The 27638-nt window shown below is 40.9% G+C and overlaps 1 protein-coding gene across 9 annotated transcripts; it reads right to left on the bottom strand.

Moving 5' to 3' along the window:
• Positions 1–496: 496 nt before the first annotated feature.
• Positions 497–27559, bottom strand: LOC131971702 (segment polarity protein dishevelled homolog DVL-1-like). 9 transcript variants are annotated; one of them, XR_009394408.1, is made up of 17 exons: positions 27102–27559; positions 22030–22099; positions 18904–19025; positions 14724–14842; positions 9180–9318; positions 7998–8091; positions 7834–7903; positions 7595–7734; positions 6958–7034; positions 5686–5753; positions 5476–5607; positions 5262–5396; positions 4650–4817; positions 3902–4117; positions 3604–3653; positions 2881–2919; positions 1289–1424 (listed from the first exon to the last, which is right to left on the bottom strand). XR_009394408.1 is itself a non-coding variant. In XM_059333265.1 (16 exons), exons 1-15 carry the CDS (start codon positions 27269–27271, stop codon positions 2915–2917), a joined length of 1725 nt encoding a protein of 574 aa, XP_059189248.1. In that variant the 5' UTR covers positions 27272–27559; the 3' UTR covers positions 1289–1424; positions 2881–2914. The 9 variants fall into 9 exon arrangements, 4 of the variants coding, with proteins under 4 accessions (XP_059189244.1, XP_059189245.1, XP_059189248.1 ...); XR_009394405.1 differs by having other exon boundaries at positions 3604–4117; XR_009394407.1 differs by having other exon boundaries at positions 2881–3653.
• Positions 27560–27638: the final 79 nt, after the last annotated feature.

The following is a 27638-nucleotide window of genomic DNA, read 5'->3' as shown; positions in this document are numbered from 1 at the left end:
TGTCTGATTGTCTGTCAGTCAGCCTTAGTCGACAAAGTATGACACCATCAATGCAACATGATCACATAAATAACATCACAAAAATCATCCAGTGTACGGATTCTTCCTTTAGAACATTGGCAAGAGGTAACCCCTCCCCTCCAATAATGGTAATACTTTAAACAAAATGTATTACTAAAATTTCTTTTCTTCAAAGCAGTTGAGACAGTCATGCAATATGCAGCCTAGTTCATCCAATGAACAGGGCCTCCCTTATGAAGATGAAGAAATCCACAGATCGTGAACTGATCAAGGTTAGCGTTTTTAGTTGTTGGCAGCTAAAAAGCTTAAATAAGCCTGTGGCAATGCCACAATATGAAGGAAAAGGGGCCAGATGTTTGGTGTAACGTGCTTAAATTATATCTGTAATAACAGATATGAGTCAGGGGATCAATTCCAAGTTCTTGGCCCAGAGAAATGTTCCTAAGTGCGGGCTGTAGGTGTCGGCCTGGGTCTGGGGGATTGAGATCCAGGCCCAGCCAGCTTAAAGGTCTTGCAGAACAGAAAATGTCCTAGGTAGAGTACACACTCCGGAGAATGTCTGCGTGGCAGCTTTAAAGAATCACCACATTGAATACCACTCACATTTCACAAACTGTACACGTCACGTCAATACAAAAGAGGGTTTTCAGCCACAGAGGACCCGTGCTTGTGTGTGTGAGAGGCCTCTCTCCTGTTGTGCTCTTGCTGCCTGTATTCCTTTGCTTGGACATCAGAGGGATAGACAGGTAGCAGGGGGGTCAGTCGAGGGCCAGTCAATGTCTACATTCTGAACTCGGAGGCGGTCAGAGGCAAAAGATTGAGAAAAGGAGCTGTTCAAGGAGAATTGTTTTGTGCTCTATGAGTTTTGAAGGCACTGTCCTGTCACATGATGTCAACAAAGAACTCACAGGGATTGCCCATAGCATGCTGGAAGGACTGGCGACTGGCGGTGAGCTCAGGAGGAACGGCTGCTAACTCTCTCCCAGGAGGGGCTCCAGGGGGCGTGCTGCTGCTGACTGAGGTTTTGGGGGCCAGACGGGCCAGACAATAAGGGGGAGGCAAGCCTGGGGGGCCGTAGGAGGAGGCATGGCTTCGCTCACTGTGGGCGCAGGAGCCGGGCCCTGGCTGGGTGAAGGGGGCGTGGCTGTAGGTGAAGGAGGGGTGGCTGTTCTGTGAGTGAGAGTGACTCCTGTGTGACTGACTGTGACTGAGACTTGATCGGGCGTGACTGTGACTGGAGACGGCGTGGCTGTGATGGCTCATTTGGCTAGCGGACCTATCACCGCGCCTCCCTCCACGGATGCGGGGTTCTGATTCGCTACATGTTGACTTTTGACCCTTCTCCTGTGGGGAGGAGCGTCTACCTTTGCCTGCACTGGGGTTGGATCCACTGCTTCGGCTTCCTGTTGAGGAAAAAACAAAACAACAACATTTAAGCTCGGCCTTCTACAGCACAAGTACATTTAACGATCACAACAGTCAGCAGCACCAACTCATCAGCTACAGCTGATTTAGCTACTGATAACACTGAGGCAGAGGGTCACACATTAAACAAAATACTGTATATCAGAATGCTTCCTGAAGCCTTCTTGAACTGCAACAGACACTAAACATCACATGACACTTTATTAAAGGGACAGGCCACCCAAAAATTAAAACTACATATTTGTTCTGTTACCTGTAGTGCCATTTTCAATCTAGATTGTTCTGGTTTGATTTACTGAGTCGCTGTGGAGATTAATGCCTTTTATCAAATATAATGGGACTATATGGCACTTTGCTTGTGGTGCTCAAAGCGCAGAAATCTTCTTTTAAGCAGTTTAATGAAAAATAGTTTCTGCAAGAAACAACACCGGTCTGTGGATTATTTTAAGTAACCGGGTCAAGATTTATGGAAAGGGACACAACCTGAGTGCCATATAGTTCCATTGTATTTGAGAGAAGGCAGACATCTCAAAAAAGCAACAACCGAAACTGCCCACATTGATAAAAAGCACTACAGGCAAGAGGAATAACATTACTTCTGGATTTTGGGGTAAACTATCCCTTTAAGTGACTGCAATACACAGTAAAATGCATTATTAAATACATGACTGCACTTTGTTTAAGGTGTGACAAGATATTTTCTTATGCAATCTAGCAAGAGTCAACAGTCAAGGGCAAACATGATTATCTCAGAGGTTTCCTCCCCAAGTTCCATCTGCAGCAACTAATACCATGAGCTTCACCTGATATCCAGACAAACACCGAAACATTCACAGATTATAAATGTAAACATGATACACCTGCATCAGAAAGACACAACTGCACAGCACTTGGTGGATTATACAGAATAACAATGGATTTGTTTAGAAAAGTTATTATATTCAGTTCACTTTGTCAATATTGTTTTAAAAGTCTGTAAGTTTCAGGTCTCAATGCTGGTAATGCACACTGGTGGCATCATACTGATAGAGGTGTACCACGCTGTTGCAAAATCAAACATTCCACGCCTCCCCTTCCGCAATGAGCCCAACAGTACTGGGTAAAGTGGTGCATGATCGCCCCCTACCAGTGAGAATGATAGCACAAGCCTTGGAGTGATCATCCTGCATCATGCACCTCCCAGCACAGTACGAATGCATGCCCAGAGGTGCAGAGAGGGAGAATGGACTGTCAGGAGAGTCACACACAGGATACACACCGACGGAGAAGGACACATGGGTGGAGTGGAAGGGAAAAAAACCTTAAAGCCACAGTATGATGGATGGAATTGTTGAGTATAAGAGAAAGAGAGGAAGAGTAGAAAAAGATGAAGAGAGTAAATGGGGAAAAAAAGAAAGAGAGCAGCAGAGGAGGAGAGGGGGTTAGCAGGCTTACCGGTTCCCCCAGTGTCCTGGGACTACCTCCTCCTTCAGTCTACCGTTGCCCAGCAGAAACAGAGGGAACAACAGAATTACACACACCTCCCAGCCCTTCCCACACTACCTAATGTACCCTACTGTCGTACATCTGGCCCGTAGGGTTATAACAAATTTACACCCATGGTTATTTTCTTGTCAAAAGTCTTCAATTCATGGAGAAACTGCTCCTCAATATTGCACATGCACTTATTCAAACAAGCAGGCAGACATATAAATACCCACAAACACTTGTTTGGAAGTGCCAAAAGAAACAAACCTACATATAAGATACACAACTATTCTTATCTTGTCATCTCTGTCCCTCCATTTTTCAAAGGTTGCAGATAAACGAACTGAAAGAGTGACAACCGGCGGAAAGCAAGACATGACGATGTCTGGATGAATCACTCAAAATAATGAAACTGAGACTGATAGATGGTGACATGTAATTTACCATCTATCGGTCTGACCTGCCTGGTTTAATATGTATACACAGCCACACCCCCTGGTCCTCCACTCTCCCTCAGTGCAGATATCAAAAACCATGCTGAAGCAACACAAAGCACTATCACGTTCTGAGTCAAAATAAAAAAACAAAAGATCATTCGTGGACTGATGATGAGGGATGGACTTGATGTTAATCATTTCAAGCTGGCGATTTGAAATCACATGGTTGATCCGATTTGTTTCGTGTACACACCCAGTACTGCAGAGCTGTCCGCTGCATGACTCAAGATGCTCATGATTGACCTTGACAATACAGGTTTTAGAATACACATAAGTGATTAATAAAAATGCAATCCAATGCCAACTTCCTGCTCATTTGAGGCAGAAAAGCTAACATCAGCATGAGTCAGACACTTGTTAATACTGACAAAATATGTCAGGAATACTTAGATTAGGGATAATGTCATGTTGCATGTTGAGTCAAATTATCATTAATCAAAGAAAGCTTGATAGGAAACTCAGAGGCCCGTTTTATCCCTAACATTGCTCACCCTCGCTGTGCTGGCTGCCCGCACTCCCGCTGTGGAAACTGTGGCACGGGTCTGAGTATCCTGGCGGGAAGCTAGGTGGCGCGGAGGGAAAGGGAGGGTAGGGGAATGGCTGTCCGCCCAGGGGCCAAGGGTTGCTGGTGGGAGGGAGCGGTGCCAGAGTGTCCTGCTCAGAGCCTCCACCGCTGGATCCCTCATTTAAATTGAGTGATGCCATGTCTTATTGGAGAGAACCAGAAAGGGAAAGATTTAGTACAATCCTTCTATTCATGAAAAAAGACATTCAAAACTTATTAGACCACCGGTTTATGCTACAACTGTCCGAAATTAACAGCATTAGTAATTACCGAAATCATTTTTTATGTTTCTGTAATGGTTAATACACCAGTATGTAGAAGCTCTGTAACCGAAATGATATTTTTAATGCTAAAATATGATTATTATTTTCAAATTTACTGCTTTACACATTTTTTTTAAATATCAAAGCACATTATAATTTATTGATTAAAATGTCAAATTATAGTTATTTACTTGCATTCCTGACAGAAACATTAGTTTTAGTGGTTGAATGTTATGCTTGATTCATTTCTGACTTCTCAGAGAAGCCCATTGAGCCGGCTCAAATTTGGGTATAAAGAGGTGAATTCAGTTGCCAAATAAATAACAATAACATTTTAGTTTTAAAAAATATTTTTTTAAATATTCATGTTTTATACTGTACATAGGGTTGCATTAAGAGAAGTGGCTGTACTTTGGCAGAGGTCCCCGAAGGTGTAGTAGCACTGCTCGGAGAAGGTGATCTTGTTGACGGTGTGTCTCAGGTAGCCATGTTTCAGCAGACTGCTTGCATACTTCCTCGCATCCCGCCGATCCTTGAATCCTTCCACTCTGGAGTAAAGCCAGTCCACTACGTCAGCACCTGACACAGCAACAAACACAAGCACAATTTTGCAAAAAACAAGAATAAAGTTGGTGTAGTGAGTGACAAAACTATGCATAATACTTTTCAGGCAGAGATGTTGATCTTGTTGTTAGAAAAAAATAATAAGCATGCTTTAATGAGTTGCAATGAGTTGTATTTAGGTATAATAAACTGCCTCAAAGAAATAGGAATTGAGAAAAGCTAGTATGTGCTTATAGAATACTTTGCAATTCAATTATGTGCTCTTAAAAAACAAAAAGGACCATATCTTTTTTTGGGTGTTTGTTTTAAACAGTTACTTGGTAGTAGTATTACTCATCTGTGTATTTCCTCACACTAAATGCATTACTTACAGTAAATTACATTAAAAAAAACTCCAAATCTTAGTCAACCTGACAGAAATGCTTGCTTTCAGTGCCCACACAGCTCAGTTTTTCTCACCAATGACGGCATTGGCGATGGTGATCTTCAACCACATCCTGTCTCGGATTTCTAGGCCAGAGTCAGGCAGCTGCATCACCTTTACGATGGTTGCCATGTCTGTCTTACTTGCTGACAGAGGCAAGTCGTCAAACTCTAGGATGGGAGAGGAGTGAGACAATAAGATAAGAAGAACTTTTCACTTGTTTAAATGTTATGAGGTTGTTGTAATTACCACAGAATGGATGCTTCATGGAGTGTGAGGGAGGTGGTGGTTGGTTGCTTTTACCATAGTGTGGGTAAGGTCCTGTCAGGGCAGTGGTGTGTGAAATCCAGGCTGCTGGGTCAATGGGTCTCACCGGCTCAGCTGAACAAATAAAACATCAGTTAAGTTTCATTTGTATGAATCTATGTGATTGAGATATAGCATTAGTGTCTGTCTTACCACGAGGGATGGTGAAGTAGCTTCGTGGAGACGGGTCCCAACATTTGGCAACAGTAAGACTAATAGGACTGGAGGAGAGGAAAATAGAAAATCAGTTCAAATAGAGGTCTTTCTTTCTTTCTTTCTTTCTTTCTTCCTTTTTTCTTTCTTTCTTTCTTTCTTTCTTTCTTTATTGCCACTGCCAACAATGAACAGGAAATTATAATTGCAGAACAAGAACACCTTAAAAATGTTTTTTTCAGCCACCCATGTACACATCTTTCATGAGCATACACACACATGTATCCACTAAAAACGATTAATTGGATACATTTAAAAAAAAAGAAAAGAAGAGGTTATTTAACAAAGATAATCAATAACTGATGCCCATCTAAAAAATTTAGTTTTAGTTGAATTGAGGTCCTTAATTATCAAACACATAGGAGCAAAATTAGGTTGAGACAAATAAAATACAACAGCCAAAAGCCCAGACATATCACTATCTATTGTCTTATAGTTTGTATATGTTTTCTAATATGAAAACCTCTTTTACACAACATATATAATGCAGAAAACAAAGCCTGGGTCCTTTAGAAGGTGTGTTATATAGCTATTTATCTTATTCTAATTTATTCATTAATTTATTCATTAGTCAGCAATTGACTAACAGTGAACATACAGTGCTGATATTTATGTTCTAGCATTGTTTTAAAATGAATAATAATAATATATGAAATTCTTTAATAAAGTTATTTGTTTAAGACAGCAGCCCTCTGAGTATCTTTGCATGGACATATTGGTGCAAAAATTGGTGCACAATCCACATACATACAAGTCCCATATTTGGCTCTACAACAGATAGGAGTGAACAGATACCTGTCTACATTTATCTGTTCTACTGTTTCAATCATTAACTCAGAGATCCAGTCTGTGTTCTTTCTGGTGGAAAGTGCTCTAAACTACTTCTGATCATAGCTCAGAAGTCATTAGTCTTCCTATGGAAAAAGTCAGATAACACACTAAATCTAATCAATCTAACAAGTATGCAGTTTGGCAACAATGGATAAACTGTAGGGCTCTGCTTGCATTTTACACTCATGATTTTTCTCAATAGGCTTTCCTTTAATCCTTTAACACCCAAACAGCACCCTATCTGATTAATGTGTTAGTCTGAAGTGTAACATTACACCTTACATACAGAAAATTATGCTCTCAATATGATAATCTTCTGCAGCATAGAGTTAAACAATCACAACGCTCAGTAGGTGCTCTGAGTAAGCTGTATGTTCTTACCCAGTTTTGGAAACAATCTCTCTGAGGATCCTCACAGCATCATCATTGCTCATGTTCTCAAAGTTGACATCATTCACCTGGTTGGCAGACAACAAAATGACTCATTACATAAAGGAAAAATGTGTTTCCATGTCTGAAACATTATTTTAAAGCTCTGTCGAGGGCTCAAATGTATTCATGCACTTGTGCTGTGCACATTAATCTCTGCAGTGCTCTTAGGCCTTCAGATGCCTGCAAATCCTAAGCTGCTTTCCCTGGGATACACAGTCAAAATTAAACCTATATTGTAAATGTTGGGGCGAAAACAAAGCATCGTCAGCCATCGTGTGTTTTACAGAGGGTGTGACTGTCAAGGTCTGCCGCACAGGGATCAAAAGAGAGGCATTAACAGGAAGGAAAAGGAGAGGCCGAATTACAACTTACACAAAAGGGCCCAGAAACGGAAGTGAATGTAACATTTGGGTTTCTTTATAGGCCACAAAACCTCAGACGGAAGTCATCTCTATATGTGTCATGTTCAGCTTTCACAATGCACAAACAGCAGGAGCAGCAGCAGAAAAAACACTAGTATACAAATAAAACATGCACCATAATGAAAATACATTTTCAATGATACTTGAAACTGAAAGTACAGTACCTGAAGGAGCATGTCCCCAGGTTCTATTCTTCCGTCAGCAGCCACAGCGCCTCCTTTCATTATGGAGCCGATGTAGATGCCGCCGTCTCCCCGGTCATTACTCTGACCAACAATACTGATACCTAAAAAATTGTACTTCTCTGTCAGGGAAAAAAACAGGGAAAACAATATTAAACATTAAAAAATGTCATGCTTGTACATTTAAACTTTAAAAAAAAACGAAGAAATGTTAGGTTTACCCATGTTGAGCGTGACGGTGATGATGTTGAGGCTCATAGTGGAGTCTGTGATACTGCTGAAGGATGAAGACTGGAAGGCAGGAAGATCATATAATAAGTAAAGCAAGTTTGTCATGCTAAATGTCAATTTCAATTTCACGAGAGGCAACAACAGAGCAGCTCACCCGGTCTATTTTGGCCACTTTGTGCCTCCGTCGGCGGCGCTTGTGTCTTCGCATCAGCTGTGAAGAAGAACTCTGTTCTGTGGAGCTACTGAGCCTGAAGCACAGAGGAAGAAATGGAAAATAATGATATGGAAAGAAAGAGATGAAGACAGGATATTAGAAGAAGACAGAAACAGTGGAGTATGATAATTACATCTCTAAGGGGGAGTGTACAGAAATGACCCGGCATGTTAAGCACAATTCTGTTTACAGTGAAAATGTTTGTGTAGAGCAGATATTCTTCATCTATTTTTCATGTGACAGAAAGACTAAAAGAGATAAATTATTAGCAATATCTTGGACAGGTTTTAAACATATTTGCAGCTTCTAAGAGTTATAGATCTGTTAGATTAGAACTTAATCTATGGAAAATTATAGATCTAAAAATGAGGTTTGTATGCTGTATAGATTGTGAAGCCCTGTAAGGCAACTTTGTGATCTGTAAAACTGGGCTATATTTATAGAATTGAACTGACCATGAAGCCTATGTTAAAAGAAGTAATAATTGAAAGTTAACCTAAAATGACCCAATGCTAGAATGCCACTGACTGCTATGAGTATCACTTATGTAGATGTATATATAATATAATGTATGTATGTATAATATAATTGTCACTTTGTGAGCTGAAGATTGTAGTGCAGTTAAACCTATTTCCACTTGCATGTTGTATCAACAACACAATGTCTGTAAATTGTTTATGTTTATCAAATTTGCAAAAATGTCTAATTCTGTTTGCACGCTTGATTGGGGCTGGGGGGTTAAAATATTTTTTAAGGCTGCGATGTAAGAACAAAGTGAAGGTCTGAATACTTTCTGAATGCAGTGTATGTACTGTCTGTGGCTCTAAATGTTTTTTAACTTGCATGACTGACTTCTGTAGCTTCAAACCTGTGAGTTTAAAGTAGTTACAGTCTGAACTGCTGCAGGATAAACCACAACTACAGCTGAACGGATTAGGGTTGAAATAATAATAAATAAATGAACACCTCAGGGAGTCTCAAGAAGAAAAATAACTTCACATAAATGGACTTTACCTCTTTTTTTTTTTTTAAACTGTAGACCATTTCAGAATAAAACAAAATCTACTGATCCGAGTGTCTGGACTGAGCAGAAATACATTTTGCAGTGAGGCAGTATGTTACCTGCTCGCATCCTCGTCTTCCTCGCTGTCAACAAACGAGCTGGACTCCAACTCGCTGCTCATTACTGAGGCGCTGTCGTAACCCATGGCCGAGTCTCTTGCGGTGCGCTCTGATTTGGAGTGACCGTTGATGCGAGGGACTGGAGAGAGAAAGAGCAGAGCAGCAGTGAGTCAGACGGGAGGTCGCGCTGCTCATCGTGTGGAGGGTTAGGGTTAAGGTTCGGGTTAGAAGGGGGGAAAACAGTGTCAGTGAGAGTGGCGTGATTGGAAAATGATCACAGTTATCTGAGCAACAGAGACAAAACAAGACTTTCATCTCTGATACCTGTGGAAGATTTTAGCATTATTGAAAACATGAACTCAAAGGGATTTAAAGGGACAGCTCACTATAAAATCAAATATATATATATATATATATATATATATATATTTTTATCTTACGTACAGTTCTGTTTATCAATCTAGATGGTTTTGGTGCGAGTAGCTGAGTGTTTTTTGAGTGTGTTCTCTCAAAATATAACAGAACTATATGACGATTTGCAAAAAATATACATGAAAAACTCTATAGCAATGTTTCTTCACAGAAATCAAGAAGACCTTGTTGTGAGTATTTTCATGTAGGAACTATACTGGAAAATACATAGTTCCCAAATGAAACCTCTCCCAATTAAGGTCTGTGGATTTTTTGAGTAACTGCCTGGGTCTTAACTAGGGTTGCAAAATTCCATGAATTTCCAAAGTTGGAAACTTTCTATGGGAATTAACAGGGATTTGAGGAAAATAACAGGAATAAACCCGGGATTTACAAAATTGAAGGTTGGCCCTTAACAAGGAACTTAAAAACAGTTGGGGGAAATATATTTTAGCTTAATTTTGACTAAAACAACTAGATTTCATGCATGTACATGCATGCATATTTAAATCAGCATTCATGTTTTTGTTGTTTAATGAAAAGGAATATTTCCAAAATTCCCAAGCTTAACTTCCCATGGAAAGTTTCCGGAAATATACTGGAAACTTACCGGAAATTGTCCACCCCTTTGCAACCCTAGTCAAGATTTCTGGCAAGAGACATTAACAACTATTTTGGCCTCAGTAAAATATTGAAAAGGTAGAAATAATCAAACAAAGTTGAAAAATGAATACAGTTACTTGGCATTTACTCCGAATACAGTGCCTCACAGTACTCTTTAAAATCCCCAGCAGTGTACAGCTACTCCATATCCATACGTACATTGCCAGCGAGATGGTGCTGTCTCAGGGTGACAGCGGATTGGCTGAAAAGGTCTCATAAGGCGAAGAGGGCGTGGCAGCCAGCACATCCGCCGAGAGCGAGCAAAACATTCCAGCAATGTGGTAGTTCCCATCGCTAGCTCCGCCCACAGGGTGTTTCTATGAAAGCTGAGCTGCTGCACATAAACACTCAATCAGCCGAGGGACATGACATCCACTGTCATGATTCACACAACCCACGCTCAGATGACTGCCACAGCAGATTACAAAAAACAAAACAAACAAAAAGAAGTACAGGTTCACCAAGCCAGACTGAAATCTGTGTCTTTGTGCTCTGCTCCGTCTGGGCTAGCTGCTCTCTGAAACTCAGCCTGAGCCCCAGACGGTCTCTGCCCACCGGCTGCCTGCTGACAGGCTTCACAGCTTATCTACAATAGAGGCAAATAGGGAATAAGTATAAAAGTACTCTGTGAAGAGCAGCAAGTAAGAAAACGAATGAGTCACTCTTTGACTAGACACTTGAAACATATAAATATAATCATGACCTGACATTCTAAAGGTTGTAAAAGGTCAAATATGTTCCAATTTTATTAACGATAATCCATAAATTAATACATAACACACTCATCAGATGATCAGATGTGTGTCAATTTGGTGGATTAACAAACAGCATCACCTATAAAAGCTCAAAACAAGTAACAAAACTTTCTAAAATTACATTGGAATCATTAAAAAAAATCCTACACTGAACTAACCACAAAATGAAATCATGTGCATCATATCACATATTAAAATGTCAAATATCATCAACGGACATAACAAATCCCTCTCACCGCAGCCGACAGTGTGCCTTCATCCAACGCACAGAGAAACTGAGCTGAGAGTCAGCAGGAAGTGTTGCCTCGTCCCTCCCCCCAATCGCACGCAACTATAGAATGACTGCTAATCTGTCTCCGACCAATCAGATGATGGCATTCTCCCAAACGGAGATAATATGGGATTTGAGATGATGTGCTGTCCTGTCCCATCTTTGCCTCAGGTGAAAACATCCTCAGGTTATTAAAAGTCCAGATGCTTTTAGCAACGTTGCATCACAAAAAAATATATTAATATATATTTCAAGATACTTTTTCATAACAGTTTTCCCAGCTGTTTTCATGCTTTGTGTTAATACTTTAATACAAGCATAAGTGCTTTGGTTTAGCCATGTCTTCTTTGACCTCAACCTTGAAATCCCAGCAGCACTAAACACCATTATACTTAATGCAATACTGATGCTTTTTTTCTTTTGTAGGGTATTGGATGTTCTCTGCTACAATGTAATAACAGAACATTAGATTCTTGCCTCACGACAGGTTAAGTTGCAGAGCACCTGGCGGCGTCGAAACAGATCATATCCCATAACTGCATCCTACACCTGTTCACCCTGCTAAAATGGTCAACTGCTGCATTTTTCATCCATTCTTTCTCAAACGTCAAAGCACGGACGGACAAAATAAGAAGGTATATGTTTACCTGGGCTGAGCACTTTAACCAATCACTGTAAAACAGCTTGCATTCACGTTGAGACAAAATCACTTGAAGCGTGTGTATAAGGTGACAGGGGAATTCCTGCTGCTGCTGATGCTGCAGGGCTCGAGGTAAAGAGGCGGGGCAACCGGCTCCTTCTTTACATCCAGACCATGTGACTACAACAGCAAGCACTGAGCTAACACAGCCAAACTGAAGTAGAATATATGGGATCCTGCCTGCTAGATTTATGAGCCATGATATTGCTGGCAAACTCAGACCCAATTCCCTCTATGGTTTCAATTAATTAGTGCTAACAAACTAGCAGGGGAGGAGATGCCAGCTGAGCAAACAGAGAAAGTAAGACTGCGTGTGTGTGTGTGTGTGTGTATGTAAGAGAGACAGAGATGGTGGGGAATACATATCATTTTCCTGAAGAAATTCCTAATTTTCTCTCAGTACAATGTGTTGAGGTCACAGAGGAGGACGGAGCACAGATGCAAAGTTCATTAGGCTTGAAGTATTTCAGCACCAAAACAACAGATGTGCAGTTGGCAGTCAGCAGCAGTGGATCTGACATGGTGAGCATCAATGATATGTCTTGAGCCAAGTCAAAAACATCACACAAGATGCCAGGGTTGGAGGAGGTGTTTAGATCCTTAACTTGAGTTGAATACCACACTGTGAAAACACTCTGAAGTCCTGTATTGAAAGTAATCAGTAACATGTAATTAAGGTATTAAAAGTAGAAGTACTCAATGCAGAAAATAGTCACCTGTGATTGTAATACTGTTATAAATTGTAGCATTAGATTGTTATTATTCATGCATTAATATAAAATCAGGTTTTGACTGTTGCAGTCGGTGGAGGTTATTTTAAGCTATTGACTATGGATTAATCTGCTGATTACTTTCTTCACTTTCTTTTACTTTTCTTTATTGATTGATAAATGATTTAGTTTACCAAAAACAGTAAGAACTGTGTCACAATTATCCAGAGTCTAAGAGGGACCTTTAAAGTGTTTTTTTGTCAAACTAATATAATAGAACTATCAAAATAGTTAAACATTAATTAAAATGTTAAAACAATTTTTGAAAAGCAGCAAATCCCCACCCTTTAATTCAATGTTTTTTGCATGTATTACTGACAATTAAAAGAGTAGTTGGAAGAGAAATTAATTTTTGTTTAATAAGCTTTTCATATGTTTTTTCTGCAGAAATCTTAATTTGTAACCAGTAACTGAAGCTGTCAGATAAATATAGTGGAGTAGAAGTATAAAGCGGCATGAAAAGAGAAGACTCAAGCAAAGTACAAGTACCTCAAATTTCTACTTGAGTAAACAAACTCTGGGCTACAGCTGAGAACCAGTTCCAAATGATCTGATTAACTGGAACCAGATGCTTCTGAGCTTATCAGTTCCTTTTATTGATGTCAGTATGTATTTTTCCGAGAAATGACTCATGACAAAAACAAGTCATGTCGAAGAATAAAGAAATTCAGGAATAAAGATGACATCTGTGCTGCTTGTAATGTCTCTATAATGATAAATTCAACTAAGAGTGAAGACACCAGTGATGCCGAAACATCTTTCTACACAACATGGGCTTAAATTCCATAAACTGAATGTATGAAAGAAGACTGATCGGGAATAAATAAGGGAATCCATACAGAATAGAACCAATAGGAATAATCAACAATGGTATTCCTTTCAACTCCAATTACTAGTGATGGAATCAATGGATATTATTCTGCTCTGAATAAGATAAATCTGTTTCCAGCATGCAAGACAGTTAAAGCTTTCTCTACAGCCTCAACATGATGCTGTACCCTGTGATACAGGCTGCAGGATACAAAAAGCCAGGCATGTTGTGCAGAGAGAGACAGAGAGACAACTGGCTTCACTGTGAGTAAAAACAACACCAGACTGAGAGCATCAGATATTACTTCCTGCAATAAAAAGTGAATAATTCTGCCAAATTGCCTTTGTGGCAAGAACCGGAATAGAATGAAGTGGATATCTCAAAATACCGCTGGTATGGTTATGCTGATGACAGAACACACCTTTTCCTGCAGCACCAGCATATTCTACCCTTTTGTGGACAGTGCACTCATGTGATGTTGCCTGGCAGGCTCTCATATTAAAAACAGAGAGCCTGTGAAGGAAAAGAGTTGTTTTGAAGGAGCAGGACGAAAGCCTTCCTTCTCCTAGAAAACGCTTTTAACAGAATCTTCAGCAGTCAAATGGCAGATGTTGATAACAGTTCTCAGGGGCTTTCAAAAAGCAAGATCCAAACACCTTTTCCATAGACTGTAGATGGTTGCATTTATATCTCAACAATAGCTGCAAAAGACTCCTGTGATATTTCACAGAACACTAGTGTCATCTGACAGGGTATAATCATCGTACAAGACTGGAGTGTGACTACTGAGTGGAAAACAGCCTCTGACCATAAACCTGAGCCATGCACAGGAAACAGGAGAACGACAACCATTGGGAAAGAAAGTGAATTCCAGAAAGTTTGACACGCAGTGAACTTATTCACTCCTCGCTTTCTTCACTTTTCCCAGAACTTGGATATGTATGTGTTTCTTGGTCTTATATAGCTAAAGTCCAATACAGGCCATGTGATCCCCGAGGGCCTCTTTTCATACATGTCTGCTGTCTGTCCAATTTTTTTTTTGAGTGACTTGTGCAGAGTAAGAAAGTTAAGTATTGAGTAAGAGGCACTGAAATGTAATAACTTGGAAATGACAAGATAATTGCATTTTTAGGATCCATCTGTTCCTGGCCGATAATACTCACGCTCAGTTTCTCTCGCTCTCCTCCGTGCCCGCTCTCTCTCTCGCTCTCTGCGGTGGCTCAGAAGAGACTCAGTTCCCGTCTCGGTGTCCAGGCCATCTCGACTGCTCACCGCATTGGCACTGCAATACACACATCGGAAAACTTCATTCAGATTCATTATGATGTACAAAACACACATTCCCTCTGTCTCTCTCACAGAAAGTCTTTCAAATTAATTCTCCAGCCGGCCTGTGACCAACAGTCCTGAACATAATCCCCAGCTACAATATATTTCTGTCTGTTATAATATCTGTTTGCCTGCCATTCAGCCTGAGGGGAATATGCAACTCATATTATGACTCTGTTTCAAATTCAATCCCTCTGGCCAAAATAGCAGTTTCATTGTTGTGCGGTATGTGATGTGTTTTTCACTAAGTGTCATTAATGACCAGATACCCTGTGAGGGAGCCATTCTGGACAATACTGGCATTAATGAGACCTATTGAAAGCCCAGATGGTGCCTGGAGCATGATTGGGAGCGAGACAGAGAGGAGAGAATGACAGATTGCATAAAAAAGTGAGAAGTGGTAGATCAGGTGTGGGCTGAGCAATAAGCTGGCCTGTGTACTTGTGGTCTGGGAGGAGTCTGGGGGTTCTGGAGGGCAGATTGTTTTTTTGTCAGGGGGCTGGAGATGCTGTGGCCTCAGGCACCAGGGTTAAGGGATCTACACAGCCACCGGGCACCAGGGAAACCTGAAGCTGGTGAGAACTCTACTCAGGGCTGTCAGTCTGTCACACACACTTAGGCATGTGTGCAACATGCACCTTACACCTGCATAAATAATCGCACTGTCCTGCAAGCGTATTCATGCATTCATGCATGCTCAAATGGCATTGCTCATATACAAACAGTGTCATATTCAGAGTACAAACAGAGTAAAAGTGGCATAAAACACAGACATCATCCTGCAAAGCAATGGCCATCATTCACCAACAGCGGATGTGCACAAATCTGTATGTACAAAGATTTACAAACAAATCCAATATTCATCAATATTTCTTGTCTGAATTTGGGTGTTCAAATTAAGAACTGCCTCACATCATGCGTATGCAGAAATGATGAAGGCCCAGCTTTGTAAACACACACCTAAATGTGTAGCATGATGAAATTCAATTCTTAAAAAAAGCTTTAATAGATGAATATTTAAAAACATTAATTTCCGAATGCATATGAGACTAATTAGTCGATGATTGATTAATGGTCGTTAAGAATTTGGTCATCTGATGTTGGCATGAATAAAGAAACAAAACACGTAGCTATCGGCTTTTAAAGTGTGAAAATAAAAAAATGCATTGAGAAACACACTCATTAATTACCTGCTTTTGCTAGATAGGCAACTGTCCTTTATATATATAAAATAAATATATTTTATTTTGCCCATGTATGTAACGATTAATCAATTCATTGATCGTTAATGTTATAGATGCACAAGTTAGCAGGTTTCTTCCATACGTCCATCCCTATCCTTTAATCCTAACTAATAATAAAAATTATTATATATATAAAATATTCTACTATAAACTGATTAATATGTAGCCTATTAAGTCCATTGGCCAGAGCCTAAAATTTCATTTGTCGGTATCACTCAAGGTGAAAATGTCCATGTCTTTAGATTTCATTTTTAGTATGATAGACATTCCTGAGTGACAGTAACCAGCTCATGAAGTGAGTCACCCCTGAAGTAAATTGCACTTTAGAAACTGGTGCATGTCCTGCTTTAGGCTCATGGTCAGGAGTTTTTTCAATGTTTTATAATATTGTGTTTGGTATTTTTTTTTAAAGGGGACCTTCTTGGCTTTCATCCAAGCCAAATTGTGAATCTTTCTGACAAATATTGAGGTAACTTTAGTTCTTCAAACAGTCAATGAAACACATTTTTTCACAATTTTATTAATTAATTAATTAATTAATTAACAGGCATTCAAAATATAGAAATAGAAAAATATTCTGAATTACCTCCAATCAGGTGTTAAGATGACATGTATTTTTAAATGCTTTTATTGCTTTTTTAGTATATTTTTTATTAACATGTGTTCATTTTTTTATTTTTACCCTAATTAGTGTCTTGCTTGTGTTTGTACTGTTTGGCTTCCTGTTGTTACTTTCCCTTCTGGATATCCTGCTTTTTCTCTGCTAAGTCTGTCAAAGCGCTATTTGCTTTTTTTCCATATGCATCCCTTTAAACAACTTCACCTCTTCCTCTAGACAAATGTATTTCTTTACACAGAGAAATGGGGGCGTGGCAGTATGATCATTGCAAATTGCGGGCACACGTCTGTGCATTTAGAATGATTGTGATTGACTGACATATGCACGTTGCAAGAGAAAGCGAAATTGGCCGTGTGCACGGGTCGTGAATCTGATGGTAATTTTGCGTGAGCGCTTATTACGTGCACAATGTCAGAACATTTCTAGGCACGTATTAGTGAATGAGGCCCAATGTTCTCACACACCTCAGTGGCAGTGTTTGGATGATCAATGCAAATTAAAAACACAAGAGCAGACAAGATGCTGTGTCTGCTGTGTTCACTCAGCGGGATAAAGTGCTCAATGAGCCATGCTTACACGCTTCTGCTACTGGGTGCTAATGGGTGCACCTGGGCCGGGCTTCACCAGCACAGGTCAGTGCATGTATGCAAATATCACTGCATAGTTTGGATGCACTTCTATTGGTAGTGACTGGACAGCAGTGTGATGATTGATTTGGTGGTGACTGCCTGTCTGTAAGGCCGTCGATGGCTGCTGACCAGCCGGGCGGCAGGTCTGCTGATCCAGGGGGAGATTATCCAAGGCGCTAGACTGCAGCTGTGAACAAATGCCACCCCCTTTTCAACCCCTCCACCCTTCTCTACTGCCAATAGCCACCCCCTCCCTCTTGGGAAATGGAGATGGGTGCTTTTAATGTCCGTTAATCCGGATTACCAGGCAGAAGCACATCAGTTGTGTGCATTCTCAGCCCAAAACACCTATTCTGTGTGCTCATCAAATAGAGCTATTCACACCAACAAACACATGAAATGCATGAATAAAGCACAAGAGAAAATGAAGTGGTAATAATATTCTAGCTATTTACAGAGCGAGGTAAAGGGTGGAAGACTCAGTTCATTTCAGAAGAGAGGAGGTTCGCTATAGGGAATTCACCACGCTGTTTCTCTGAGAGAAAGGCCTGCCTGTCTGACTCAAAGAGGGAAAGAGAAAGGGAGAGTGAGGGAGGGGGGTGGGGGGGCATCACGTGGGGTAAGGGGGCTGGCACACTGTCGATTTGCTCCACAAGGTGGCGATAGTCGTAGTGAAAGCTGGCCGGGAACAATAAAATCATCAGGACAGCTGACAGCCAAACAGCAGGGGGCAGCCCAGAGAGGGCAAAAGAGCTGAGATGTCAAACACTGAATAAAGAGATACAGTGAGACATGACAGATTGCATGTTCTCAATATAGAGCCTCAGCCATATTGCTCTAGCGCTGTAATGGCAACAACCCTCGCCCCCACTGCCCCCAGCCCTTCTAGCTATATTTAGCCTAGGACTTCTCCTTAGCAAGTACAGTGATATTTCTCCAACCTGCCATTCTGAATTCAAAGTCCGAACTCAGGTAGCACTCATCATGCTGTCAAGAAAATCTCCATTTCTGAGCTTTCAGGCACCAACGTATTTTTGGGCCACATGTGCCTTTATTAGCCGAGTATGGATGAATGCTCTGCGTGAATGAATACAATGGGCCTCAGTGAGTGCCAGAATTTGCCTGAAGATGTTTATGCTGTGAAGGCTATTTCAAGAATCAGCAGCACTGGCAGCGTACGCATCATGTTTACATCGATGAGAGGACTAACGCCTTACTTCATGGTTGAGTGGGCGGGAGGGAGGGAACATACATTCAAGTGGGAAAAATACTCACACCCATGCATTCTGCTAAACTCAAGCTTTAGCACATACTTCACGCTATATTCACACACAGGCGTATAGACCACCTACACCTTACATACGCGCCTGTGATTATAAATCTCACTCTGATTAGCACATATGGCAAGCTGTGAAATAAAAAGGTCACCCAGTGCACAGGATTGTGTGCTTGAATACATCTGCCTACATGCCCATGTGTGTGAAATTGTGCATATATGACATGCAGTAATCAGCCAACTTACTGGAAGGAGGGGGGCCGCGAGTCTCCGATGCCCCCTGTTCTCTCGAGAGGAGGGGGCAGCTCTGGATGGCTCTCTGTGCACTGAGATCCTCCATCAGAGTGGGCACTCTCTGCCAAGACCAACTGAGAGCAAAAGAGAGAGAGAAATTGGCGCATAAAGGAAAGATTCATGACATATTCATCACTGAGAAAAACACAGACAATAATAAATATTCTGTTGAGTGATATAGGCCCCATAGAGAGAAGGGAGAAGATCAAAAGCAACCTCAACAGACTTTGCGACACTCAAAGATAAACACACAGCGAAGCTGGCAACAGAGACAAGCACATCTTGTGTACAAGTATGCATGAGGAAAGGCGAGATGCTGCGAAGAGGTCTCTAAAGATGACTGGTGGTGATGCACAAACAACTTGAGAAACACTGCAAACAACACCGAAACCTAAAAGACCACATGGCTTTTACTCAGTCGAGTGTCAGTACAAAGGATGCTGCACAATGACCCATACATAAAACTCCTCTCCTTTCATCTGATCCAGAATAATGAAAGTTAAAGCAGGCAGCCACGAAAAGAAAATCAACTGCGTGATTATTCTAATGTGAGTTCTGAGATTCCCAGGTGTCACTATTGTGCCACTAGATTCCTAAATGAACCCTGTGGGCTACTTTTTATTTGCTCCATCCTCCTGCAAAGACTGAAAATATTTCTGTATTTCTCATCACCTTCTGTTTCTGTGTGCTGTGTCTGCTGTGTGCTGACAGACTTTCTGTCTAAAAGATTGAGCAGATTTCACTCTGGTCAGTGGTTCTCAAGTTTTATGGAAAACTGCTTCATAAAAAAAATATCTTCTGTCTGGGTTTGACAGTATCATTAATTAAATTGATACTTTTAGGGATGCACTGATCTGACTTTTTCTCTTCTGATCATATACCAGTGTCCTCTTTCTTGTATGAAACTCATTAGAATTACTTTATGGGAGGTAACATGAGCCCAGAGGTTGCTGAAGAGCTGTGGGTGACCTAATGTGACTTAATGAATGTTACTGGAAGTGGAAATACCACATTTTATAACTACATTGTATTTAATGTCATTTGATAATGTCTGTGGTACTTTATATGGTCAGTATCAGTGCCGATCATATCAGTGCATCCCTACACACTTTATGTAGTGTACATTTGCAAACACAAAAAAATCTGATCAGTCACATACTCAAATACTCATACTCTCTGGTTTCTCTAGTCTGTTTACAGTGATAGTTAGTCTTATTTGCCTTAAAAACATGTTAAGTTCTGAATTTAACAACCATGTACTGGTTTACCTAAGAAGTGCCTTAAAGCTGGACAGAAAGTATCCAATTGTATGTTTAAATGTATGTTTTGAACACTAAAAACAGAAGAAAAAAGCAATATAGATTGAAATTACCATTATAATAAAAGCCCTCTAAATATGCAGTTGTGCCGCAGCTCAGATTAGTGAAATAATAGCCCACACTTGCCATGATTTTCAAGCAGTCAGAAATAATGATTGCTGCAGCAAATTATGTTTCACTGATTAATCACGGTTTGTATTATTTGAAGCAGCTAAAATTCACACAGCAGCATACTTCTGCTAAAAGGTTATTCAACAATGTTAAACTGATGTATTTCATTAATTAATAGAGCCTGATCGATATGGAATACTTATTTTAGAGAGGAAAAAATCAAACGATAACCAAAAAATTACTATATCGGCCAAGAGCTGGAATGAAAATAGACCTTTATTATGTTGGTCCTGCACCGATTTTTAACCACTCTGTAAATGTACCCACATAGCTATTTTCTCAAACAAACAAAAAAGTTTAAAATAATATTCAACACTGTCATACATTATTATACAATATACAAACTATATATTGCATTGTATGTCATTTCTATAAATGATAACTGAGAAAATAAAGAATAAATAGGAATAAAATGAATAGCTAAATAACATAATTAGGCTACTGCTCAGTTCGAGTCAATTGCTGACTATTTCTAAAATAATAATAATAATTTTTCAAAAATCTAACACTTAACATTTCTAAATCACGGCAACACAATTTTCTGCATTATATATTTTTTTTATTCATTATTTTTTTCATAACTGCACATATCAGACAGCATATACACTAATACCGATATATTGGCCTATGAAATCAGTCAATCAATATATCTGTCGGGCTCTATGTGTAAATTTACAGTAACAAATAAAAAAAACTTCATGCATATCTTTGGGAGTGGTGCCACAATATGAAATCATCTTTATGAATGGTTCAAAGAAAAATGGGAACCATGTGAGTAGTGTGTAGTGTTATCCTGGCTAACATGAATGAATCATGGAGATGCATAAATTTGGGCTAACTGGTTGTTGAGCAGCAATGGTGTATAGTCAGTAAGATCACATTTAATTACAGGCTTCAAATCCTGTCGTCAATATCGACACTGTGTAAGTGATATTGAGCAAGACGTCACTAACAACTCTATAGCCACAACTGAGCCCCCGATCCTGCCCTTTGACCTCCCTGTGGAGCAAACTAATGAATTCTCCTACAAAGATCAATAAGGTATAATAATCTTAAACTGGATTGTTAATAAAAGCAGACAAAAAAACACCAAGTAGATTAAACTGGCTTCCAGTCAAACTAATTTATACATCCTAGCTTTTAGTCCGCCATCAATATTTAAAGCCGGAGCTTCAACCTGTGTCTTCTGTTCAGTATGATCATTAAGATGTAAATCCACTTTAACATGACAGATTGATGTGATTTATTAGTCTCCTGCTCACATCACTGCTTATCTTCCATAATTACAAATCACTATAATATGAATAGAGTAACTGACCATCAGATGGGTTACATTAGAAGGTATTATATTGTTCTAGCAGTCAAACTCAGCCCCCTCTGATTGTATTTTGTAGTTTAATATTTAATGAAATCACCCACACCTGTACTATACAGCTGAGCAGTAAGATCACAGTGAAGAGTGTTTGAAACAGCTCTGTGGAGGCGTTACACGGATACATTTACATGCTCTATGAGTGCACATGGTTAGAGCCTAGGCTGTGTAGCCAGGAGAGAGGGGCAGCATGGGTGCACCATCCATCTCACTTACCCAGGACACTACTCTCCCGTTGAAGCAGGGCAGCTTGGCGTTGTCATCGGAAATCTCTTCTTTGACAACCCTGGGGAAGAGGCAGACAGACACAGTCAGGACAAGGACACAGAGTCAGCTCAACAACACGACACGGTGCAGTGTGGAGAAGCTTCCCTTCCCTGCGTAGCTGATACGTACTGAGAGACATTCACACTTTGTAAGTCGCATTTTCCACATGGCTTTCAAACAGCTTTGCACCCTTGCTAGCAGGGGAAAGCTCAATGAGCAGCAGCGATAACACTCTCAGTCTCTATTTTATTGATTTATGGACATCATGGCTGTTTGTCCAGTAACACTTAACACAACAAGGTTATAAAAGCCGCTCAAACTGGCAAGGATAGGGCAATTCATCAGAAATGAGTGGGTCTAATAGTTCACAATGACACACTGTTGATAGATAGATAGACAGGTAGACAGATAGATAGACAGGGCAGATAGACAGATATGTGTTTATGTGAATGTTTTATGTATGTGTGGGTAGGAAAATCCTCATAGCAGCGACAACAGGGCGTCAAGGCACAGGAGTGTTTATTAATAGAGTGATCCAGTGTGTGAGCCTCCCTCAGTGTGTTCGTCTTTGGCTGTAAATTCCCAACAAAAATACCTCCCAGTTACCCTTTGACCTGCTGGGACACAGTTCAGCAGCAACCACTCACCACACCTGCTCGGCTCGTGTCACGTAGATCAAGCCTGGAGCTAGCCGAGGGGTACAGGAGGTGAACTCACAAACACCTTACACACACACACACACACACACACACACACACACACACACACACACATATGGAGCTATGGCACCCTGATATATTTAACAGATTATAACCCCCGTATTTCTTTCAGCACATTGTTTGTTTGTCTTTTTTTTTTCAAAGGATTTTGAGAAATTGGTACAACCAAGCATTTCTGAGACTCTGGAGATCTCACATTAGCTTCTTGGCTTTGAACACGGAACATGAAAGAGGGAGAGGCATGACTTGAGAGCAGCAGGAAAGCCTAAGAAGATTTTACGCAGGGGTGTCTCTGACAGTGACTTTACAGCTTTTTTCCCCACTTCTTGTTTGCCAGAACTTCCCTGCTACTGAAATGATTAGCCAAGCTGGTTGTGTATTTGTGAGCTGCTGCTGCTGCTGCTGCTGTGGGAGCTGTATTACTGGGAGTGGTGGACGGAGATAACGTAGCCTTGTGGCTGGAACTGACGACCACAGAGTGCGCCGCTGTGGCCTGTTCCACCTCAGGAAAAGGGAGGGAGGCGAGAGCCGACTCTGCTGGCTGCTTGTTAGGTAGGAAGTGTTTGCATCCTCTCTCTCAAGCTGCATGACCAGCTGTAAGGTGACTTGTGAGGATGTGGGAGTGGCCCGTAAAAATAAAATACCAGCGACGCTTCTTCTTCCTCATGTTTGACAGGAAAAAGGTTGCCTGCACACACCGTTCACCAATGTGACTGCATTTTTTCTGCTTCAGAAGGAACAGGCGTGTTAAATAAATCTCTTTAACATATCTCGGCCTGTTATAAGAACTGAAACCAGATGAACCAAGAATTCCAATCATAACAGATGACGTCTTTATCATGCGGTAAAACACCCATGGCCTGCATTCTTTTCTTTTTTCATCTGATATCAGGAGCAGTGTTAGTTCCACCCTCAACTTAACAAGCGCATGCATACACACACAAACAAAGACTGTAACCCCTGTTTAGAGAAGCGTATGTCTGGTGTGGGCTGCTGTCACAGATCTGACTTCTTAGAGCTGACAGCTTAAATAGGTCTTAACAGATTTCACAGGATAATGACACAAGATTTATCCGGGTGATCACTGAATATTCCACTGCTTTGGATATTTGTGTAGCTGGGGAAGATTAGACGTGTTTGTTTATGCGTTGAGAGACAGAGGAGGGCTGGGTAGCTACAGCCTAAACCAGAAACCAGAGGCAGGAGAAGCCAGCCAACACCGGCCGGCAGTGCAAGGACTTCGGTTGGCCGATGCTAATGACACTATAAACAGGGAAGCAAAATATTTGTAGTCAAACAAGATTGTGAATAGATGGACTTTAATATGACCGAGTCTGACTCTGTAAAGAGCTAAATTAAATTTTAACAACCCAAAGCTGTTAATAATAGCATGCATACTGTTCAGTACTGCAACTGTGTTATTTTCACAACATCATAGTAAGAAAGTTCAAATGTAGTTTTCCATTTCCACAATGTGACATTATGTTATATAGGCCCTATCACAATAAAAGTGTTGTTAATGCCGTGACACACAAATGCAGTATAACCTTCAAAATATATCACAATCCTCAAACTGTAAAAAAAAAAAAATAAAAAAAAGCAGGCGAGGTGAGGCAGGGGTGCATTTGTGCAGAAAGCTGCAGATTTTTGTCCTCTAACTACAGGGGCTTAGCACCCCTACCTCAGCAGAAGAAAGATTCCCCTACCAGCCCCCTATTTTCTAAGGCGCAAACAAGACTGTTTCTTTCAAAGCTTGAGCTTGGCTGCTTCCTCAGCTCCAGAGTGCCTCTGTGACTTGCATTATAGTGAGGTCTCAAACCCACTCACCACCAGTGGCAATGACAAAACGCCATATCATCACCTTGAAGTATCGGAAAAAGCCAAGTGGGTTGCTTGAAAACAACACAGCCTCAATAAGCTTCCTGTCTTATGAATATTGATGACTGAATGAATATTATGGGCGAAAAAACAACTGAGGTATGAAATGTGCACAAAGAAACGTGTAATTTGTGGACCGAAATGTTGTGTGGACCGAAATGCCATATCCGCCCATGGTTACATGTATTCATATGCTTCCACAGGGACCTGAAGTGACATGTTCACTGCGGTAAGCTGGGGCGTTTTGGGGACAAACCGTTTATCAAATTTGTGTGGCCATTGCTTAAAGAGCTGATATTGCCTGCACAAATGTAGTTCAGCAATCCCATAAGAAAATGGCTGGTTTTTCCTGCACTGCAGGGGGTCTACTACAGAGGACCTTGCACTCACTGCTCATTTACATTTCAAACACTGTCTATAACTGCAAGGGATTTGATGTTTTCCCTCTCTGCTCAGCAGTCTTATTCCTCCCTAGCTAATTCTCCAGCAGCCATACTGTCTGTGTGTATGCAGTACAGCCAGAATGGCTACCACAAAGCGCTGCTATCCTCTGTGCCTTTGACTGAGTTTGCTTCCATACTGTGCCAGTACCATACGGCACTCACACAGCCTGAATATTCAACCTTAACTCAAAGGCTGGAATGCTGATGGAGAGGCCTTTTCCAAACTGAGTGTAGCAGCTCTGTGTGAAAGACATTTGACAATGTCCATCTCGCCACATAATTTAACATGCTTTCTTGATGCACATGCAGGAGCCGGTCGGCCTACTGTGACGGTGCGCTCAGCAACACGGAGCCACGTCTCCATGTGGAGAAAGCAAACACACTTTGTTTGTTTCCATAATCTGCTTGTCGATCACCTGAGGCCCAGCGAGCAGCCCGGCCTGCAGTGCAACAGAGGCAGGAAGCCGGGGCTGGGGACAAAGCGGCGCACCGAGCCTAGCCTGCCACCAGGAAGAGCCAGCTTCCCTCACAAGGTCAGGCTGCAGTGGAAATGTATGACGTTTGGCTCTATAGACACTGAATGCGTCTGCATTTCCTCCAATCGTGTTTGCGTTACAGTATATTAATGTGTGTGTGTGTGCGTGGGCCCATGTATGACTGTTCAGGCTGGAATGAGAAATAGGCACTGACACAAATATGTCATCCTCAGGAGAGGCCCGAGACAAGCAGATCTCACTGACCAAGAGAGCTGAAGAGCTTTGTAGAGCTGTTGTAACCCCGAAAAAATCAGGATGGGATTAGAAAGAGAGGAACAGAGAGAAAAGAAGAAGTAATATTTTATGAAGTAATTATTCATAAAGTCTAACATCTAGTGGATAGATAAAGTTCCTGTTACTCTCTGAGGTAAAATTCACTGTGAAAATAATAAAATGAGTTACATGAAAGAAAAACCATACTAAATGAGTCCACATTACAATCATTTGCTTAAAAAAATGCTTGAAAAATTCTTCTTTTAACTAATGCTAAAATATAATCAGACTAGAATATGACTGTAGGTTAAATCATTAATTTAATTTATCTCTCCTGATGACATTAAATGATAACACTGTATATTATACGTCTAAACACCAGACTGAATAGCCAGTGGACTGTGGGAGGCGATGAGATGGCAAACAAACGCCCGTTCACTGTGCGATATTACATTATCAGTATTCCTCAGGAAAACAAACAAATATTATAATCAGTGTGTCCAACAAAGTATATAATTCAACATCTGTTATAAAGACAAAGTTATGAGGATGTAGTGCTTTTGCCTCCTCTGGGGCAAATAAATGCAAAAGGTGGTTACATGATTATATCTAATAGCTACAACCACTGGCTTGTGGTTGCCATATTCCCTTGGGATTCACCTGCAGTCCATTGTGTGAGTGTCTGTGCAGAAAGACAACTTCCCAGCCTATTATAAGTGGATAAAAAAATATCCAAATGGCCATCTCTTAGTGAAATACATATGCTACAATAAACTAAGCACAGAGAAACCAAACCAAAACAAGACAATATGAAACCTGAGAACTTGAACATGTGGACGCCTTGTCAACATTGCTCTCACGCTTATGCTCAACATGGTTCATATATTGACACTAATATGGGTTAATATGTTGACATTAATAAGGGGAGCAGGGGTCTGGCTCTGGGTAATGCACGCAGGGCTGCGTCATTAGGGCTCTGGACAGATCTGGTATCACTTCAAACACTCGTGTGTCTCCTCCACTGCGCACAGGATAGTAATAATGAGCAGGTGCCAGGAGCATGGAAACAGACATGGCACTGTAGTTTGCACACATGTAACAATGTTGCGAGCAGCACCGTGTGATCACGGCCTGTAATAAGCGTTTATACACACACATACACATACACTGCAATAATATATGGCAAGTGAGCCAGACGAACATGGCTAATAATAATCATGGTGGCCACTTACCCAAAATCCTGGTCCATCGATTTGAAGAAGAATTTGTAGCTATTGACGGGTCGATTGTTGAGGACATTTTTAAAATCCGCTAAGGTGACTTTTTCTGGAGAAACGGACAGTTTGACTAGATAAGGAGTCTCCTCCTCGTCTATGTGATATATTATTTTAGTCTCCGCCATGAGAGTGAGGGGAGGACAATCATTGACACAGGAAAGGAACAAGGGTTGGCAGCGCAATAAACAGGCCTGCTATGTTACCAGCTACCCGTAGAATAACATAACAGCATTCCCTAAAACATAAACCTGGACGCGCCACGATGGAAGATACAGCTCCGTGTGTTGGACAAACACGGCGAAAATCCAGACATAATCGCGTTATGAGTGCCTGTATTCCTGCTCCAGTGTGAGTCGGTACGGTGGCTCTCTCGGCACTAAAACAGGAAGGGACCGTCCACATCCTTGCGATATGGAGTTGGGAATATTGCTATTTTTCGCAAGCTAATTGGTTAGACAGTGCTGTCATCTAGTGGTGTGCCTGGGCTGTGCG

This window comes from Centropristis striata, chromosome 5 (genome assembly GCF_030273125.1).
Source record: "Centropristis striata isolate RG_2023a ecotype Rhode Island chromosome 5, C.striata_1.0, whole genome shotgun sequence".
Lineage (NCBI taxonomy): Eukaryota > Metazoa > Chordata > Actinopteri > Perciformes > Serranidae > Centropristis > Centropristis striata.
This window is presented reverse-complemented; position numbering and strand designations above follow the sequence as displayed.

Excerpts from the sequence above, each read along its gene's own strand:
- LOC131971702 (XM_059333261.1), bottom strand. The coding sequence starts at position 27,271 with ATGGCGGAGACTAAAATAATATATCACATAGACGAGGAGGAGACTCCT. Across the intron at positions 22,100-27,101 it reads TCGATGGACCAGGATTTTGG|GGTTGTCAAAGAAGAGATTT; the intron begins GTAAGTGGCCAC and ends CCTCTTCCCCAG. Across the intron at positions 14,843-18,903 it reads TCGCGGCCCCCCTCCTTCCA|TGCCAATGCGGTGAGCAGTC; the intron begins GTAAGTTGGCTG and ends TGTGTATTGCAG.